Source organism: Lutra lutra, chromosome 11 (assembly GCF_902655055.1).
Source record: "Lutra lutra chromosome 11, mLutLut1.2, whole genome shotgun sequence".
Lineage (NCBI taxonomy): Eukaryota > Metazoa > Chordata > Mammalia > Carnivora > Mustelidae > Lutra > Lutra lutra.
The window spans coordinates 75907336-75925757 of record NC_062288.1 but is presented as its reverse complement, the minus strand read 5'-3'; the positions used below and the strand labels follow the sequence as shown (position 1 = coordinate 75925757).

The 18422-nt window shown below is 35.2% G+C and overlaps 1 protein-coding gene across 1 annotated transcript in view; it reads left to right on the top strand.

Annotated features, from left to right (window-relative positions):
- The window catches only part of ASZ1 (ankyrin repeat, SAM and basic leucine zipper domain containing 1), a 53728-nt gene that overhangs the window by 20175 nt on the left and 15131 nt on the right, over positions 1-18422 (top strand). Inside the window, exon 5 of the mRNA XM_047695526.1 lies at positions 17663-17774. Within this exon, the coding sequence (XP_047551482.1) occupies positions 17663-17774 (112 nt within the window). The remainder of the gene's footprint in view (positions 1-17662; positions 17775-18422) is intronic.

Genomic DNA, 18422 nt, shown 5'->3' with positions numbered 1-18422 from the left:
TTCCTTTGTTTCTATTGAAAACCTAACTGTTAATTTATTGTTGAAGGTATTGTGTTTTATCCTCTGGTGGTTTTATGATTTTGTTTCTTGTTTTGAGTCAACTTTGCTATAATACTTGTAGGTATATCTTTGAATTTGTTCAGTTTGGGATTTATAGAACTTTTTAAATCTGTTTAAAACTTTAAAATCTGGGGTGCCTGGGTGGCTCAGTAGGTTAAAGCCTCTGCCTTCGACTCAGGTCATGATCTCAGGGTCCTGGATCGAGCCCCGCATCGGGCTCTCTGCTCAGCGGGAAGCCTGCTTCCTCCTCTCTCTGCCTGCCTCTCTGCCTACTTGTGATCTCTCTCTATCAAATAAATAAATAAAATCTTTAAAAAAAAAAAAACTTTTTAAGATCTATTGTGAGTCAAAAGTTTTTCAGCCAATATGTCTTCAAATACTTTTACTTCATTCTTTCTCCAACTAAGATTTAGACCATTACACCCATATCACATATGTCTCTTAACAATTTTTCTTTATTTTTTGTCATTTTTCCTCTCCATACTTCACCTTGGGTATTTTCTCCTGGCGTCCTCCTAACCTCCAGGTTACTGATCTGCTGCTGCAGTTAATCTGCCATTAAATTCATCTATTAATGTCTTAATTTCAGCAACCCTGTTTTTCAGTTCTAGAATTTCTGCTTACCTCTTCCCCCCCCCCCCCCCCCCCAAAGTTCAGGTCTCTAAATTTATTCTTTGTCTTCTGTTTTTGGAGCATATGAATCACACTTATTTTAAAGTATATTTCTAGTAACATCTATAGGTCTTTTTTAATTGTCTCTTTTTCTCTTGGTCATTTGTTTTGTCTCCTAGAATGCCTAGTAGTTTTTGATTGAATGCTAGATATTATATATAAACATCTGTGCAGGTCTCTTTGCTTCCAGAAAATATTTTCTACTGACTGGGAGTTAGAACCTTGATCTAATCACTGATTATGATGGTTCAGGTTGGGTTTCAGGATTAATCTATTTCCCTTATAGCCCTTCAGTGATCTCAACTCAAACGTGGTATTTTACCTGAGCCATTTACCCTTTAATGGTCATGAATGATAATTTTGTCTCCTCAGTTTTATGGGAATTCTAAAAAGCTCTTCTTACCTGTTCAGCCTCTTGGCATCTGTTTCATGGTCTTCCTCTCTCCTCTCCACATATATTTTGTGTATCTTAGGAATCTGCATATGCCTTGAAGATAAAAGCACAGGAGAAGATCATTTTTCTACAGGGTCCCTTTTATTTTTTGCTATTCTCTTTTTTTCCAGACCCTTAATCCTTGAAATTCTTGGTTGGTAGCCTTGAACTTCAATTTTTGTGTCTTTATCCACATAAGAAGGCCTAGAGGTACTACTTTCTGCTTATGCTGCCCAAGAATTGGTGACTGTCTCAAGAAGGAAAGTGACAGAGATTTTGGTACTCAGTTCAACAAATGCCTCTTTTTCCCCAAGATATTGGCTTCTTGTATTCTGGCTGCCTTGATTTTCTAGCAGGACTTCAAACATATTTAGTATTTTGTCATCTTTTACAGCCTTTGTTAGTAGGAGGGTTAATAAAATAAAACTACTCTGATAGCTGGAAATGGATGTCCCAGTTCATAGCATTTTATTGTTGTCTGAGTCTCCTTTTTCATAGTTGTTTCATTAATACCCCCAGCTAAAGGTTGATTGCTTAAAGCAGAGTATAAAAACAGTAGATAAAACTGAACTATATGGTAAAATTGTAACATGCAGACAAATCAACCATTTTGCCCTTGGTACAGAGAAGTTATAAATATAACATTATGATGGTACATTTTTTTACTGTTAGGCTGAGTTTTGTTTCTACTTTTCCTTGTATGCCCTCTAGTGGAAGTTTTATTGAAATGAAATAGTTAGAGATAAACAAATGGCTCTGTATCATCCAGAAAAAAATTTTAGTTATGGTAATAATAATATGTATACATTTAATTTTTTTAGCCAACTCTTGACCATTAACAATTTTTGAACAACTATAGTAGAGAAGGAAAAAACAGTATCGCTAGTATATTCAGCTAGGTTTAATTAAACAATATGTGCTAAGCACTAGGAGATACAAGGTAACAGATTCATTTCCTGTCTAAAGAATTTGACAATATAGTAGAAGAGATTACAAAACTATAGACTTTTACAGTATAGTAAGATTAGAGGCAATAGGGGGTTTCTCTATGAATAGAAATTAGGAGAGAATTTAAGAGAGATGAAGATGTCAAGTGAAAAATTCCTATAGTTTCAGCTTTAAAATTGAGACTTGAGGAATGAATACCAGTCAAGTGATGGTAGAAAAGAATATTCAGTGTAGAGGGAGGTGCCTCTTCAGGCGGAGAAGGATAAGTGTGCACATTTTATTCCGGCAATTGTAATTTATATAACCAGATCATATGGTATTAGAGTAGAAAATGAGTCAGAATTTAGCAGTGGGTAAATAATAATCTGTGTAATCCATGCTAGAAAATATGAATTTCATCCTGAAAGCTATTGAACAATTTTAAGGAAAAGGAATGTATTAGTATTTTATAAAGTTTATTCTGACAGTAGGTTGAGGATCATTTGGAGCCAAGAGGTCCAGTTAAAAGGCTGTTGCTCTTGCCAGAGCCACGGACTATGTATTCAGAATTAAAAATAGTAATTTTGCTTGAATTTGAAGAATGTTAGTTCCATTGTACGTCAAGATAGTTATGAAATGTATTTTTAACTTAAAATTCTAATTACAAAATATTCCTGTTAAAATTTGTTTAAAAATATGTAATTTAGAAAGTAAAAAGCCTTTTTTTCCTACTCTGTAATAGGCTCTTATATATTCCTACAGAATTTCTTCCGTGTGTTAGCATTTTTCTTTTGTTTTTCTTTGTTTTTTAAATGGAATTATATGCTATCTACTGTATTGCAACTGTTTTTTCAACTGATTTGTGTTTCGCAGACATTCTACTGCCAGCATGATAACTATAGTTCTCTCTTTATAATGGCTGCATAATATTCTACTATATGGATGTGTTGTTATTATTGCTTAACCTGATATTTTACTGGAAAACGGTTGGATTGTTTTCCATTTTTTTAGTATTATAAAATATGCTACAGTTAACAACTTTGGAAATGTGGGTAGGTTTTCTATGGAACATATTCCTAAAGTAGAGTTTCTGACTCAAAGATATGTTTATATTTAGAATTGTGATAGATGCTGTCAAATTGTCTTCTGAAAAATTTGGTTACTTTATGCTACATCCAACAGTATTTGAGAGCACATACACCATGATATCACTGGATATTTTTGATGTTCTAAATTGTCCAGTCCAAACAATGATTTTTCATTTTAGTTTGCTTACTTTTCAATAATACCTAATTGATTAGTCTTTCACGTTTTTGTGACTTGTTTATATTTCTTTGTCTCTTAGTTGTCTGTGATGTTTGCCATTGTTTCTGTTTGGTGGTCTACATGCTTCTTACTGATTTATAAGATCTTTTTGTATATTGGATCTCTTAGCTTTTTGTTATATGTGTTGAAGATGGTATTTCTAGTATGTTTTCATTTGTGCTGGTTTTTTTTTGTTGTTGTTGTTGTTTTCTGTTTTATGTTGTGATTTCTATCTTTTGAGGAAAAATTGTCAGAAAGCTAACTTCCAAAAAAAAGTGCTAAGCTCAGAGAGTTGAACAAGCTACTCCCTTTAAATTTCTAAGGAACAGATTACACTTATACAATTTAAATAGTTCCAGAGTATAAAAACAGAGAGTGAAGACTGTCAGTTCTTTTTTATAAAGCAAACATAACTGATTCTGAAATCCAGATTAAAAAATTATCTATTCCAACAAATTTTATAAATTGATCTCAGTTACAAATATAAATACAAAAATCACAGATCTTTCATGAAGTATGAGGAAAATGAATGTTATCAGCAAATTAAAAAAGTAACATGCAGTAGTGATCATACGGGATTCATGTCAACTACAAAAAAATGATTCAATATTAGGGAAATATATTTTTAAATAGATCAAGGAATTTTTTAAAGGGAGGTTACCATCATAATAGATGGCCAGAGTGGTGTTTTTACAAAAGTTCAAATCACATTCCAATTTTCATAACCTTAGTCCAGTTTGATTAGACGAATAGTTCCTTAATGTCATCAACATATAACTGAAACCAAAACAAGTCATATGCTTAACAGAGAAACACTAGAGGCATTTGCATTGATTCCAAGAAGATGACAAGGATGCTTAACATTAGCTCTCTTTTTGTCTTAACATTGTTTTAGGAATTATAGGGCAATTCAGTTATATGCAAAAGAAGAAAACAAGATACAAATAACAAAAATAGCTAATAATGACAGATAATTTATTTAATCTTAGTATCTGTTCTGGTTATTGAACATTATTATGTCATTACCACAGGTATGATAATATCACAAATAGGTGCCACAACGTAGAAACAATTATCATGTCCCTATAAAGTTAGAGAAACTGAGGCAGTAAGAATGTAAGAAACTTTGCAAGGTTACACAGACAATAAATGCTGAACACTACTTTTGAACTTCGGTAGAATGACTATACTTATATTTACAAGTATACAACTTCTGCTTTAAACCAAGAGTTTGCAAACCTTTAAAGTTCTACTGGAGCAGAGCCATGCTTATTCATTTATGTATTGTCTGTGGCTATTTTCATGCTACAGCTGTGGATTTGAGTGGCTGTGACACAGCCTTGTATACCCTATAATCCTAAAATATTTACTCTCTTGCCTGTTACAGAAAAATTTTGCCAAATCTTGTTTTAAACCACTGAACTATGTTACCTTTGATCAAACTATTAGGCCTTTTTTATTAGGAAGGAGGGGATAAAATTCTAATAATTTATATTATAAGTCTATATGCTTGGTAAACCCCAAGATAACCCAGAAATTGTTAGAAGTAGTAATCATAAAATGATGTAGTTTTTTTTTTTTAATACTAATAGGCAAAATAAAGCTGGTTTTCAACTTACAAATAATAACCAGCTTGGGAATACAATGAGATAATAGATCCCAGTGTCAAGAGCTAAAAGCATAAATATTTAAAAGTGAGTGTACAAGAAATGTGAAAGAACCAAATGAAGAAAAGTTTAAAACTACACTGAGTGAAACAAAAGATTAAATTAAAGAGCTATGTCATGTTCTTGGCTGGGATGACTCAGCATTAAAAAAGGACATTCGTTTTTTATCTAAATTAGTCTGTAAAATTAAACATCTCATTCAGAGTGCCAAGGGAATTGTTTTAACTTGATGAAATGATTTTACAAATTCTGAGAGAAAAACACAACCAAAGAAAAGACCAAGAATTTTCTAAAAAATAGGTTTATGACTTTGAGATGTTAAAGTGAACAATTGCTTAAGTGTTGCCCCTCCATAACAAATTTTAGATATCCATTAAGGTTTTTTTTAAAGATTTATTTATTTATTTGACAGAGATGACAAGTAGGCAGAGAGTCAGGAAGAAAGAGAGGGGGAAGCAGGGTCCCTGCCTAGCACAACACCCGGTGTGGGGCTCAATCCCAGCACCCTGAGATCATGACCTGAGCCGAACGCAGAGGCTTACCCCACTGAGCCACCCAGGCGCCCCGATATCCATAAAGTTTTAGTAAGGTTCTTTTTGAAACAGGAAAGGGAATAATGTCTGGAATGGATAAGGAGTAACTTCTAAAGAAACAGATAGGAACCCTCTCTGGCAATCCCTAAGAACCACAGTGCTGATAGGCGAGGCCAGGGTTGCTGTCTTGAACCTTCCATACCTGAGAGGCCTTTTTTAGGCCAGAAGACAGGACACAATCAAAAATCATCAAAATCTGGGGGCGCCTGGGTGGCTCAGTGGGTTAAGCCGCTGCCTTCGGCTCAGGTCATGATCTCAGGTTTCCTGGGATCAAGCCCCGCATCGGGCTCTCTGCTCAGCGGGGAGCCTGCTTCCCTCTCTCTCTATCTCTCTCTGCCTGCCTCTCCATCTACTTGTGATCTCTCTGTCAAATAAATAAATAAAATCTTTAAAAAAAAAAAATCATCAAAATCTAAAGAATATAAATATCATAAAACAGGGACAACAAATTCAACAAGAGTCATTTTGGTAAACTAAAATGCTTCTACATGTAGAAAAGTGTTCCTGGCCAAGAACCACTATTCTTCTGACTGATGAAAATAACATCTACAAAGATAAATGCAAAAAGAAAAATAAAGTGAGAAGAAATAATGGGATGCAAGAAATAATGTTGGACAAAGAAATTAGTAAACATTGGTAAATCTAAATAACTATTAGCTGTTTAAAAGAAAAGATCATTTCGACGTGGATGGAACTAGAGGGTGTTATGCTTAGCGAAATAAGTCAGTTGGAGAAAGACAACTATCATATGATCTCCCTGATATGAGGAAGTGGAGAAGCAACGTGGGGGGTTTGGGGAGTAGGAAAAGAATAAATGAAACAAGATGGGATGGGGAGGGAGACAAACCATAACACAAAACAACTGAGGGTTGCTGGGGGGAGGGGGGTAGGGAAAGGGTGGTTGGGTTGTGGACATTGGGGAGGGTATGTGCTATGGTGAGTGCTGTGAAGTGTGTAAACCTGGCGATTCACAGACCTGTACCCCTGAGTCTAATAATACATTATATGTTAATTAAAAATTTAAAAAAAAAAAGAAAAGATTATTTATAATAAAATGAGAAATTACACTACATTTTTATGCCAACAGCTTTGGAATTTGAGAGGCTGAGGGGAGAATGAAGCAAAACAAAAGTGAACTTCTCTCTTCAGATGAGACCACAGTTATTGATTAACTTTAGTCTTTGTTAAATGGTAAGATTAAGAGTGTTGGGAAGAAGGTGAGAAGGAATTAAAAGTAAGTACTAAAATAAGGATATTACAAGCTTTCAGATTAAGGGGTTAAGGGTGGAGGTAAGAGGTGGATAGAACAAACAGAATTTGATCAGTCTAATAAGACTGAAAAGGAAACAAGGAAGCATGTATTTACCGTGGAAACATGGTGAATAAAAAGCTCAGTGTCAGAAGTAAGTCTAACCGGGGCACCTGGGTGGCTCAGTGGTTAAAGCCTCTGCCTTCAGCTCAGGTCATGATCTCAGGGTCCTGGGATCGAGCCCCACATCGGGCTCTCTGCTCACAGCAGGGAGCCTGCCTCCTCCTCCTCTCTCTCTCTGCCTGCCTCTCTGCCTACTCATGATCTGTCAAATAAATAAAAAAAAAATCTTTAAAAAAAAAAAAAGAAGTAAGTCTAACCATATTAACAGGAAAGTAATATAATTGGTAAAACTCAGTGACTAAAATATAGGATGAATACATGTTGGACTGGCAAAGGCCCATACACATGACACAAGGATATCGGGGAAATTGCCACCAAGACCTCATTCTCTTCCTCTTTCAGCTCTAAACTATTTGCCTTTCTTTGATCCTCACTCAGACTGCTGAGACCTTAAGGCAGCTGGATGCTGATGATGTCTCAGGCTCTTGCTTCCTGTCCCTGCAAAATGGTGGGAAGTCATCAGGGGTACACCCAGATGGAGAGCACTTAATCCCATAAAAGCTTGACATTAGGAGATTTATGGATCTGGGGTGAAGCTGATCCTGCATGAATGTCTTAAGTTTCCAGATTCCTGAAGACTTGGAACTAAACAAGTGAGCTGAGTTGGCTCTGTTGGTAAAGGTTGGGAGATTTGGAGAAGATAAGAAAGCAGGGAGAATGCTCCAGGTCCTTCTGGAGGGAGTGAATAGCCTGCTCCTAAACTATGGACCCACTGCACAAGAAATTTATTTGATTTTCAAAATCTGTAAGGATTTCTGCCATTAAGAATATGACCAATTGGTAAGGAAGAAATAAAATTCTCACTTTTTACAGATGATATGATACTGTATACAGAAAACTCCAAAGACTGCACCAAAAAACTTAGAACTGATGAATGAATTTAGTAAAGTCACAAGATAGAAAATCAATACAGAAATCTTTTGTATTTCTATACACTAATAAGCAGCAGAAAGTGAAATTAAGAAAACAGTCCCACTTACAGTTGCGCCAAAAGTAATAAAATATCCAGGAATAAACTTAACCAAAGAGGTGGCTCTAAAAAGTATAAAGCACTGATGAAAGAAATTCAAGACAACACGAATGTATGGGAAGACATTCCGTGCTCACGGATCAAATATTATTAAAACGTTTATATTACCCAAAGTAATATACACATTTAATGCAATCCCTATCAAAATACCAACAGCATTTTTCACGTAACTAGAACAGACAATCCTAAAATTTGTATGGAACCACAAAAGACCCTGAATAGCCAAAACAATCTTAAGAAAAACAAAACTGGAGGTATCACAATTCCAGACTTCAAGTTATATTACAAAGTAGTCATAATTAAAACAGCATAGAACTGACATAAAAATAAACACAAAGATCAATGGAATAGAACAGAAAACTCAGAAATAAACCCCCAATTATATGGTCAATTAAACTTTAACATAGGAGGACTGAATATCCAGTGGGAAAAGGACAGTGTCTTCAACAGATGATGTTGGGAAAACTGGACAGCTACATGCAAAAGAATGAAACTAGACCACTTTCTCTCACCATACACAAAAGTAAACTTAAAATGGATTAAAGACCTAAATTTGAGGCCTGAAACCATAATAATTAGAAAAAACCCCAGGCAGTAATTTCTGTGACTTTGGCCATACCAACATTTTTCTAGATACGTCTCCTTTTTTTTCTAGTTAACATATATTATTTGTTTCAGGGGTACATGTCTGTGATTCATCAGTCTTCCACAATTCACAAAGTTCACCATAGCACATACCCTCTCCAGTGCCCATCACCCAGTTACCCCATCCCCCACTCCACTCCAGCAACCCTGTTCCCTGAGATTTAGAGTCTCTTGTGGTTTATATCCCTCTCCAGTTTTGTCTTATTTCATTTTTCCCTCCCTTCCCCTATGATCCTCTGTTTTGTTTCTCAAATTCCTCATATCAGTGAGTTCATATGATAATTGTCTTTCTCTGATTGACTTATTTCACTTAGCATAATACCCTCTAGTCCCATCCATGTCATTAAAAATGGCAACATTTCATATTTTGATGGCTGCATATTGTTCCATTGTGTATATATATGTGTGTATATATATATATATGCCACATCTTTTCATCTGTCATGGACATCTAGGCTCTTTCCATAGTTTGGCTGTTGTGGACACTGCTGCTATAAACATTGGAGAACACGTGCCCCTTCGGATCACTACATTTGTATCTTTGGATATATCTCCTGAGGCAAGGGAAATAATAACAAAAATAAACTATTGGGACTACATCAAAATAAAAAGTTTCTGCACAGTGAAGGACATAATCAATGAAATTAAAAGATACTTCATGAATAGGATGAGAAGTGTGCAAATGACACATCTGATAAAGGGTTAGTCTCCAGAATATATAAAGAACTTATATAACTCAACACCCCCAAAACAAATAATCTGAAAAAAAAATTGGCAGAAGATATGAACAGACATTTCTCCCAAGAAGACATCAAGATGGCCGGTAGACATGAAAAGATGCTCAACATTACTCATCATCAGGGAACTGCAAATCAAAACTAGAGTAACATATCACTTCATACCTGTCAGAATGGCTAAAATCAAAACCCAAGAAACAACAAATGTTGGCAAGGAAATGGAGAAAAAGGAACCTTCTTGCACTATTGGTGGGAATGCAAACTGATACAACCACTGTGGAAGACAGTATGGAGATTCCTCAAAAAATTAAAAATAGAACTACCGTATGATCCAGTAATTACACTACTGGGTATTTACACCCAAAGATACAAAAACACTAATTCAAAAGGATACATGCACCCCTATGTTTATTGAAGCATTACCCACAATAGTCCAACTATGGAAGCAGCCCAGGTGTCCATCTATTGATGAATGAATAAGGAAGAGGTTGTGTGTGTGTGTGTGTGTGTGTGTGTGTGTGTATGTGTGTGTATGTGTACACACATATACATACATATACATAATACACACTCACAGACAGATACACACACAATGGTATATTATTCAGCCATAAAAAGGATGAAATCTTGCCATTTGTAACAACATGGATAGAGCTAGAGAGTATAATGCTAAGCAAAGTAAGTCAGAGAAGAAAATACCATATGATTTCACTCACATGGAATTTAGGAAACCAAACAAATGAGCAAAGGGAAAAAATGAAAAAGAGAGGAACCAAGAGACAGACTCTTAATTATAGAGAACAAACTGATGGTCACCAGAGGGAAGATGGGTGAAAAAGGTTAAGTAGGTGATGGGGATTAAGGAATACACTTATAATGATGAAAAAATTAAATAAGAAGAATATTCCAACAATTAGATCTTGGTTTTGAAGAGGCAAGAGAAAAAACTTCCCAGCAGCTAGGAAAAGGATTGGTCATTAAAATATTTGCTTGCCTAGTACAATAAAGTTCCTGACAGAGAAGGGTGAATACCTAAATTAAAAATTAAGATCCCATAAGGAGATCAAAATGCAGCATGAAAAAAGATCTCTTGAAACTTAAAAAAAAATGTGATATTTGAATTCAAAATTCAGGAAAGAAAAAGGAGCAAGTGCAAGACTGGTAATAAATACATTCTAGAAAAAAGAAATGGTTCCTCAGCTGAAAACTCTGAAGACTGCTTATTGAAAGAAAGACTGCATATTGGAAAAGTTCTTGAGTTTTAGTTTGGATTGATAGAAAAGACACACCTAGGCATATAGTCTGGTTAAAATGTGTAAACTCAAAAAAAAAATTTTTTTACGAGCTTCTGGGCAGAAAGAGTTAAGTTTTTAACAAGAGGAAGTAAAAAGTTCAGAGTAGCATGACTTCTCTTGTACACAACTGTAGGTAGAAAAGAATGAAAGTAGATATTAAGGCCTGTAGCCTGAAAATCTTATTCTCAGCCCCTGACAGAGTGAAAGAAAGTGTTCAAGGATATGCAAGAAGTCAAAGTACATTACCCAAGTGCTTCATCTGAGGAGAATAATTGAGAAAAGACTAACCAAACAAAAAAAAAAGAACCAGAACAGATACCTCATGAAGACACAGGATGAAAACAAGAAGAAGCAGTGAAGAGAGATGAACTTTGATATACGTGTAGTTAATGGATAATATGAGACTGTCTGGGAATATGAAGTATGAGTGCTAAATAAAGAGAGGTGTCTGGAAACCAGACAAACTAAGTAAAACTCTAATAAGTACTAAATTATGTCAATAAAATCTAAGAATGATAGTTTACAAAGAGTTGGGAGCAACCTAAGAGGAACTTAAAAGTATTCAAAAGACCTTACCCTATTAGAGGAGAATTATGGCATAGTGGTGGAGGAAACCATAGTCTCATTAGGAGAAATAGGTCTTATCTAGCTTACATATTACAGGGTCATATGTTTTTTGCTAAGAGCAGAGAAAGATGATAATGGTTAATGACATTTAAAAAAAAAAAAAAAAAAAGGAAAAGCAAGGATGCCTGGGAGGCTCAGTCGGTTAAGTAGCTGCATTCGGCTTGGGTACGGTCCTGAGACCAAGCCCCATATCAGTGTCCTTGCTCTACCTCTTCTCCACTTCCCCTGCTTATGCTCTCATTCGCTCACTCTCTTTCAAATAAATAAAATCTTTAAAAAAAAGGAAAAGCAGAGTCATCAGATTTTCAAGGTGGAAAAATGTAGTGAATAGTAATTTATTGAACCAACAAAACAAATATTGTCAATGAAATTATCAGTCATTACACTAAATGAGAATGGACTGAATTTATCAACTTAGATGTTGGTTTAAAAGACAAAAGATGGCTAAATGCTACTTACAAAGAAAAAGTTGAAGAAAAAGAAATATGAAAAACCCTTTACAAGTGAAGGCAAACTCTTGGAAATCAAGATTGTCAACGTCAGATATTATTAAATACAGTAAACAGAATAAAGAACTCTGACAATAAAAGGCAAAATCAATGAAAATACAACAAGCATAAACCTGTACGCACTAGACTACATGGCCCCTAAGTCCATAAATCAAAATCTATTAAATTCCAGGAGATATAGATCAAAATAAAATTATAGCAGGAAATTTCAACAGATTTCTCTCAGGCAAATCTAATATGTCTAAAATGAGTAAGGACATAGATGCATTAAAAAATACAATCAATAAACATGTAATGATGGACTATGTAAAGAAAACATCCTACCTGTATTAAATGTAAGCATGACACAAAACATAGAAACACGATTAGCCTTGTTATTGTGTGGATTGGGGGTGGATGTAGAGATAGGTTAAGGTCATTATCCACAAAGAACTTACAGTCTAGTTAAAAATAGATGAGATGAGGGGCGCCTGGGTGGCTCAGTGGGTTAAGCCGCTGCCTTCGGCTCAGGTCATGATCTCGGAGTCCTGGGATCGAGCCCCACATCGGGCTCTCTGCGCAGCAGGGAGCCTGCTTCCTCCTCTCTCTCTGCCTGCCTCTCTGCCTGCTTGTGATCTCTCTGTCAAATAAATAAATAAATAAATAAATAAAGTGTAATTAAAAAAAAAAATAGATGAGATGAGCAAACTCATTTTGGCCTGATAGCTGAACTGATAAAACTAAGCACAAAATGCTAAGAAAACAGAGGAAAGAGGGATTGTTATCTAAGATGTCGTAGGGCTTCAAAAAACTGGGAAATGTTGGCTTTTAAGATGAAGCCTTAAAAGTAGATTATGAGTAAGCCTCTTGACAAAAAAAATGAAAAGACATTTCATCCAGAGTGCTCTGAATATAGGACATCCAGAGGTAAGAGAAATTGGAATTCATGCCTTGCAGATATGACCAAAGCCTGTTACTAGGATGGAGTAGGATTGCAGGTGCTAAAATGCCAGACAGAGCACTTAGCATGAAAGATGCACTTATCATATCATAGATGTAACCTTGAAATTTTTAAACAGTAAATTGACAAGATTCACAAATGTGGAGGAAAAGACTAGAAACAAGGAGACAGTAATCCGTGTAAGAAATGACAAGGACCTAAACACAGAGAAGAAGGAGAGAGAGAGAGCAAAGTAGACAGATACAAATGATGGGAAGGAGGTAAAATTCACAGGAATGCTGACTTAGATACAAAAGCACAATGAAGAGTCATGAATAAATTCCAGGTTTCTGGGTTGGGCAGTGCATGGATTGTGATGCTGTTCACAGAGGTAAGTAATAACAGAATTATGTGTGGGAGGTAAGATGGTGACTTCAGACTGGGATATGTGTTGGATATGTGTTTGGTTAGGATAGTCATGTGGTAATGACAGATACAATCTGGAGCTCAGGAGCAAAGCCTGGCCTAGAGATACAGATTCAGCAGCCATTAGTGTGCTGACAATAAAGTTAGGTGAGTAGGTGAGATCATTGAGGCTTGGTGTTTATACAGTGAAAAGGGAAAAGTGTTGAGGACAGAAGCCTTTGAAATACATACTTTTAAGTGCTAGAAAAATGTGTCCAAATAAATGTTGACCTTTGCCAAAGCAATTTTGTTAGAAGGAGCAGACAGAGCAAAATTGCAGTGATTTAAAGAGAGATTTGGAAGAGCTCTTTACAGTATATCATAGGAAATAGAAATTAATACTGAAATAAAGTTACCAGTAGCACAGATTGTTACTATGTCACTTGAGTAGACCAGTTATTATGAAGTTCTATAACTTCCCTGAAGAGTTCTTAAGATTGTTCATAAGAGTTTGTATGATTGAATAATTCATTTAGATTTTTTTAATCAGTAACGGGCAGAAAACTACAGATGTTACAAATTTCTGTAGATATAAAACCAGTGGAGGAATTATTCTCTCCCCTCTCAAAATTGTCCATGCAACATTACTGATGTTATCAATAACTTTAATAACTCTTTAGAAGCTAAGTAATAAACCTTCTGGGTAATGTAGACACTATTACAAGAGTTCGCTGTTCCATTCAGTAAATTCAACTTTTCTTAGAAGAAACCAATGCAACATTTTTGTAACACATTTTTCAGTAGTAATCTAAAGCTTCTTAGTAAGCAAACTATGCTGGCCCAGTACTTTCCTTATTTAGGAGGAAGTAAGCATCTCTAAGAAACAATTTATGTCCATGTGATTTGAACAAAAATTACCATCTCTGCTGATTTCCAAGATTCCAAGAGAAGTTGATATTTCAAACAACCTCAATTTTCTGTGAAATCTCAGAACAAATTTCAGTCCAAAATCAGAAGTTTCACTTACAATTTTCAGTGATAAATTTCAAACAAATGGGACACTCACACTTTCATGTCACCTTCTCAGGATATTCTGCCAGAGTGTTTCTGATACTCTTTCAGATTATGTTTTAGCCAACTTACTTTATTTAGGTTTCCAATTTTGCCATCTTGTGGAGTGAGTTTATGAAATTTATCCCATATTTCATAATCAAATACATAAAAGATTTAGAAAAAGAGAACTTGAGATTTCTGTATATCCGGATAGATTATAAAAAGTGATTTTCAGGAGATTGGGGGAGATAAACAATCTTATTTCAATAACACACCAACAGTGATCTTTCAACGAAAATTACTTATTTCCCAACCTGTTTTCTCATCTCTAAAGTGAGAATAAGTTCTATTTTATAAGGTGGTCTTGAGCAGTGAATGAGGTAACTGCCTAGCCCTGCATAATGATTTTGTTTCTCCAAATTAATAAGTCAATGCAGATGTTACCAAATTTTGATGATTCTGTGTTCTAGATTGGTGTTTACATGTAAGTTGTTTTTTACATGGGTTGAACTATATGAACTAGACTTTTGTAAATTAGAAAGAAATGATATTGCCTTGTTGATTTTAATTCTATTCAGTGATGGCTTATCATGAGTTCAGCAAGGTGAAATAGTAATTGTAACTAATGTGTGTATTCCATGAGATCTTGTATCCTGTAACCTTACTAATTCATTTATTAGTTCTAGTACTTTTTTTTTGTAGATTTCATCAGATTTTCTACATAGACATACAGTGCTATCTGTGAATAAAGACAATTTTATTTATTTTTCTACCTAGGTGCCTGTTTTTTCTTGTTTTATTACACTGGCTAGATATTGAAATACAATGTTGAATAGAAGCGATAAGAGCAGATATCTTTGTCTTGTTTCTCATCTTAGGAGGAAAGTATTCACTCTTTCACCATTAAGTATGTTAGCTATAAAGTTTTCCAGTTGAGGAAGTTCTCTTCTACTCTTACATCGCTAAGAATTTTATTAGATGTTGGATTTTGTAAAATGCTTGTTCTGCATTTATTGAGATAATCTTGTGGTTTTCTTTTTTTGGTCAAATGTCAAAACTAATCTTGCATTCTCAGGATAATTGTACTCAGTTATGTATTATTCTTTTTATGTATTTTTGGATTCTATTTGCCAAAATTTGTTGAGAATTTCTGCATCTGTGCTCAGTTAATATTATTGGTGTATAGTTTTCTTTCCTTGCAATGTCTTTCTCTAATTTTTGTTATTAGAGTAATTCTTGCTAATAGAATGAATTGGGAAGGATTCTGTTTCAGTTTACTCGAAGAGTTTGAGTAGAACTGGTATTATTTTTTCCATTAACTGTTTGGTGGAATTCACTAGTGAAGCCATCTGGGCCTGCTGTTTTCTTTGTGGGAGGTTTTTATTTACTAATTTAATTTTTTTACAAATATAGGACTATTCAGGTTCGTTATTTTTGAGTGTGCTTTGGTAGTTTGAATCTTTTGAGAAGCTTACCCATTTCATCTAAGTTTTCTAATTTATTGGCAGAAATTTGTTCATAATATTCCCTTATACTTTTAAACTATGGAGAATCTGTATTGATGTCACCTCTCTTATTCTTGATACTGGTAATTTGTGTCTTCTTTTTATCTTGATCAATTTGGTTATATGTTTGTCAATTTTATTGATTTTCTCCTCTTACTGAGGATCTGAATAAGGTGAATAAGTATGCAGTATGAAGGTCTAGGAAAAGGTGGAGAGAACAGCTCCTGAATAGTCCTTGGAAGGGGAAGAACTTGGCATTTTCAAAGAGAATAACCTCTGAGTGGTCAAGAGCAGAAGCATGGAGAGCAATTACAAGGCTATTGCAATAATATAGGACAGAGAAAGATGATGATGTCTTACACTGCTTACAGTGACGAACAGGATGGTGAGAAGTGGTCAGATTCAGAACATATTATGAAGGTAGAGCCGGTAGGACCAGCTGATGACTTGTGTATGACTCCACATACAAGAGGCATAAATGGAGTCATGGAGAAGAGTCATAAGTTATGTTTAGTCTTAGGCCGGAGTTATGTGGTTAATGGTAATTTTATGAAATAGGAAGATTGGAAGGAGAAGATTTGGGCTATTACAGAGAAGGTGGGATGAAGAAAAGGCATCAGGTGGTTTAATTTAGACTTAGTGGAGAATTTGAATGTGTCGACTCATCATTTTATTCTATTGTATGTATTTCCCATGTTTTCTTAAGTTATCCAGGCAATTCACTCATTACTTTGTAAAGATTTTCTGTCTAAAGCCACTATGTAGGAGATATTCAAGATAGAAGAGGCAATGCTTGACAGCTACCATAGCATATAATTTCCAATAAAACATTGAAATTTTAATAACATTATGAAATAGGAGAAAGAAGTGTGTGAATCTTTTTGTGCTAAAGACATTCGTGTAAAATGATCAGATTCAGGATATACCTTATGTTAACAATCCTTATAGAGAAATTTACAGGTCATGTATGTAATGTGAGTTACCAAGATTAACTTCCTTAATGAGATTAAAACAGAATTCTGAAGTTATTTAATAATTTGTTATTCTTTTGTGAAGTGCTTTCCATATAAATCAGATATTTGAGGCAACTTAGGAAGATTGAGCCTAGAGTCCCAGACCTCCTTTAAAACAGACCAAGATACTAAGTTCAGCCCACATAGAACTAATAGAATCTTTCTAGTATCCTTTGTAATAGAAGCAGAAGCTGACTAACTTTCAGGAGGAGAGGGATTGAATCTCTGTTTTGAGAAATGATACACTAGAGGGAAACCACTGTGCTCTCTCAGAAAAGTCTCAGAGAGTCTGGCTAAACTATTAAACTAATTTCTTTCTTGATTAGACTAAAACTCTAAGACAGGTAAAATTATTTCAGGCTTAAACTAAAATAGAATCATAATGGACTACATCAAGAAATAAGAGAAAAATTTAAACTTTTATCTTTATTAAATGTAATAAATAAAAGCATTTAATAAGTATGAGCAGTACTGAGGGGACAGGGACCTTATTTGTGTTATTCATCACTATATTCCCAGGATAAGCATTGTGGGTACTCTGATAGTTTTCTATATTAATATGTACATTAATGAAACTTCATATTAGGAAGTACGGCTTGTTTAGTGATTTTTTAAACACATGTCTTCACTAGAGGGTGCTGTGTAAGCATTCAATACTTAAAAGTGTTTTTATATTTGCTGGGAGACGATTTTTAAATCATCTGATTTATTAAAAGCTTTCATTTCCTTTGCTTTCAAAACAATATTTTGGTATTGGATATGGTAAAATTCATGAAATTGAGTAGCTATTAATGGCAGCATTAACACAGATGTTTCTTTTCTTCCTCCTCTTCAGAAGACTTATGACGCCAATCATGTATGCTGCCCGAGATGGTCACCCTCAGGTTGTTGCTCTCCTTGTTGCTCATGGAGCAGAAGTTAATACCCAGGATGAGAATGGTTATACTGTGAGAACTGATTGCACAATCTTCCTTTTTATATCTTGTCATTATCAGTAGTCCACAAAAAAGTTTTTAAGAAGTAAAAATTAGGGGGCGCCTGGGTGGCTCAGTGGGTTAAGCCGCTGCCTTCGGCTCAGGTCATGATCTCAGGGTCCTGGGATCGAGTCCCACATCGGGCTCTCTGCTCAGCAGGAAGCCTGCTTCCCTCTCTCTCTCTCTCTCTGCCTGCCTCTCCGTCTACTTGTGATCTCTCTCTGTCAAAAAAAAAAAAAAAAAAGTAAAAATTACAGAGGGGCTGGGTTATAATTGCTGTTTGGTGAAGAAAACTGCTGAAATGAAAAAAAAAAAGGAACGATCTGTCTTTTTTTTTTAAAAGATTTTATTTATTTGACTGACAGAGATCACAAGTAGGCAGAGAGAGAGAGAGAGAGAGAGAGAGAGAGAGGAGGAAGCAGGCTCCCTGCGGAGCAGAGAACCCAACGCAGGGCTCGATCCCAGGACCCTGGGATCATGACCTGAGCTGAAGGCAGAGGCTTTAACCCCCTGAGCCACCCAGGTGCCCCGATCTGTCTGTTTTTGTCCTCACCCTTGACAGAAGAAGCTGTAACACACAGCAAAGCCTAGGTTTGGGAGTATACATAGAATTCATTTTTT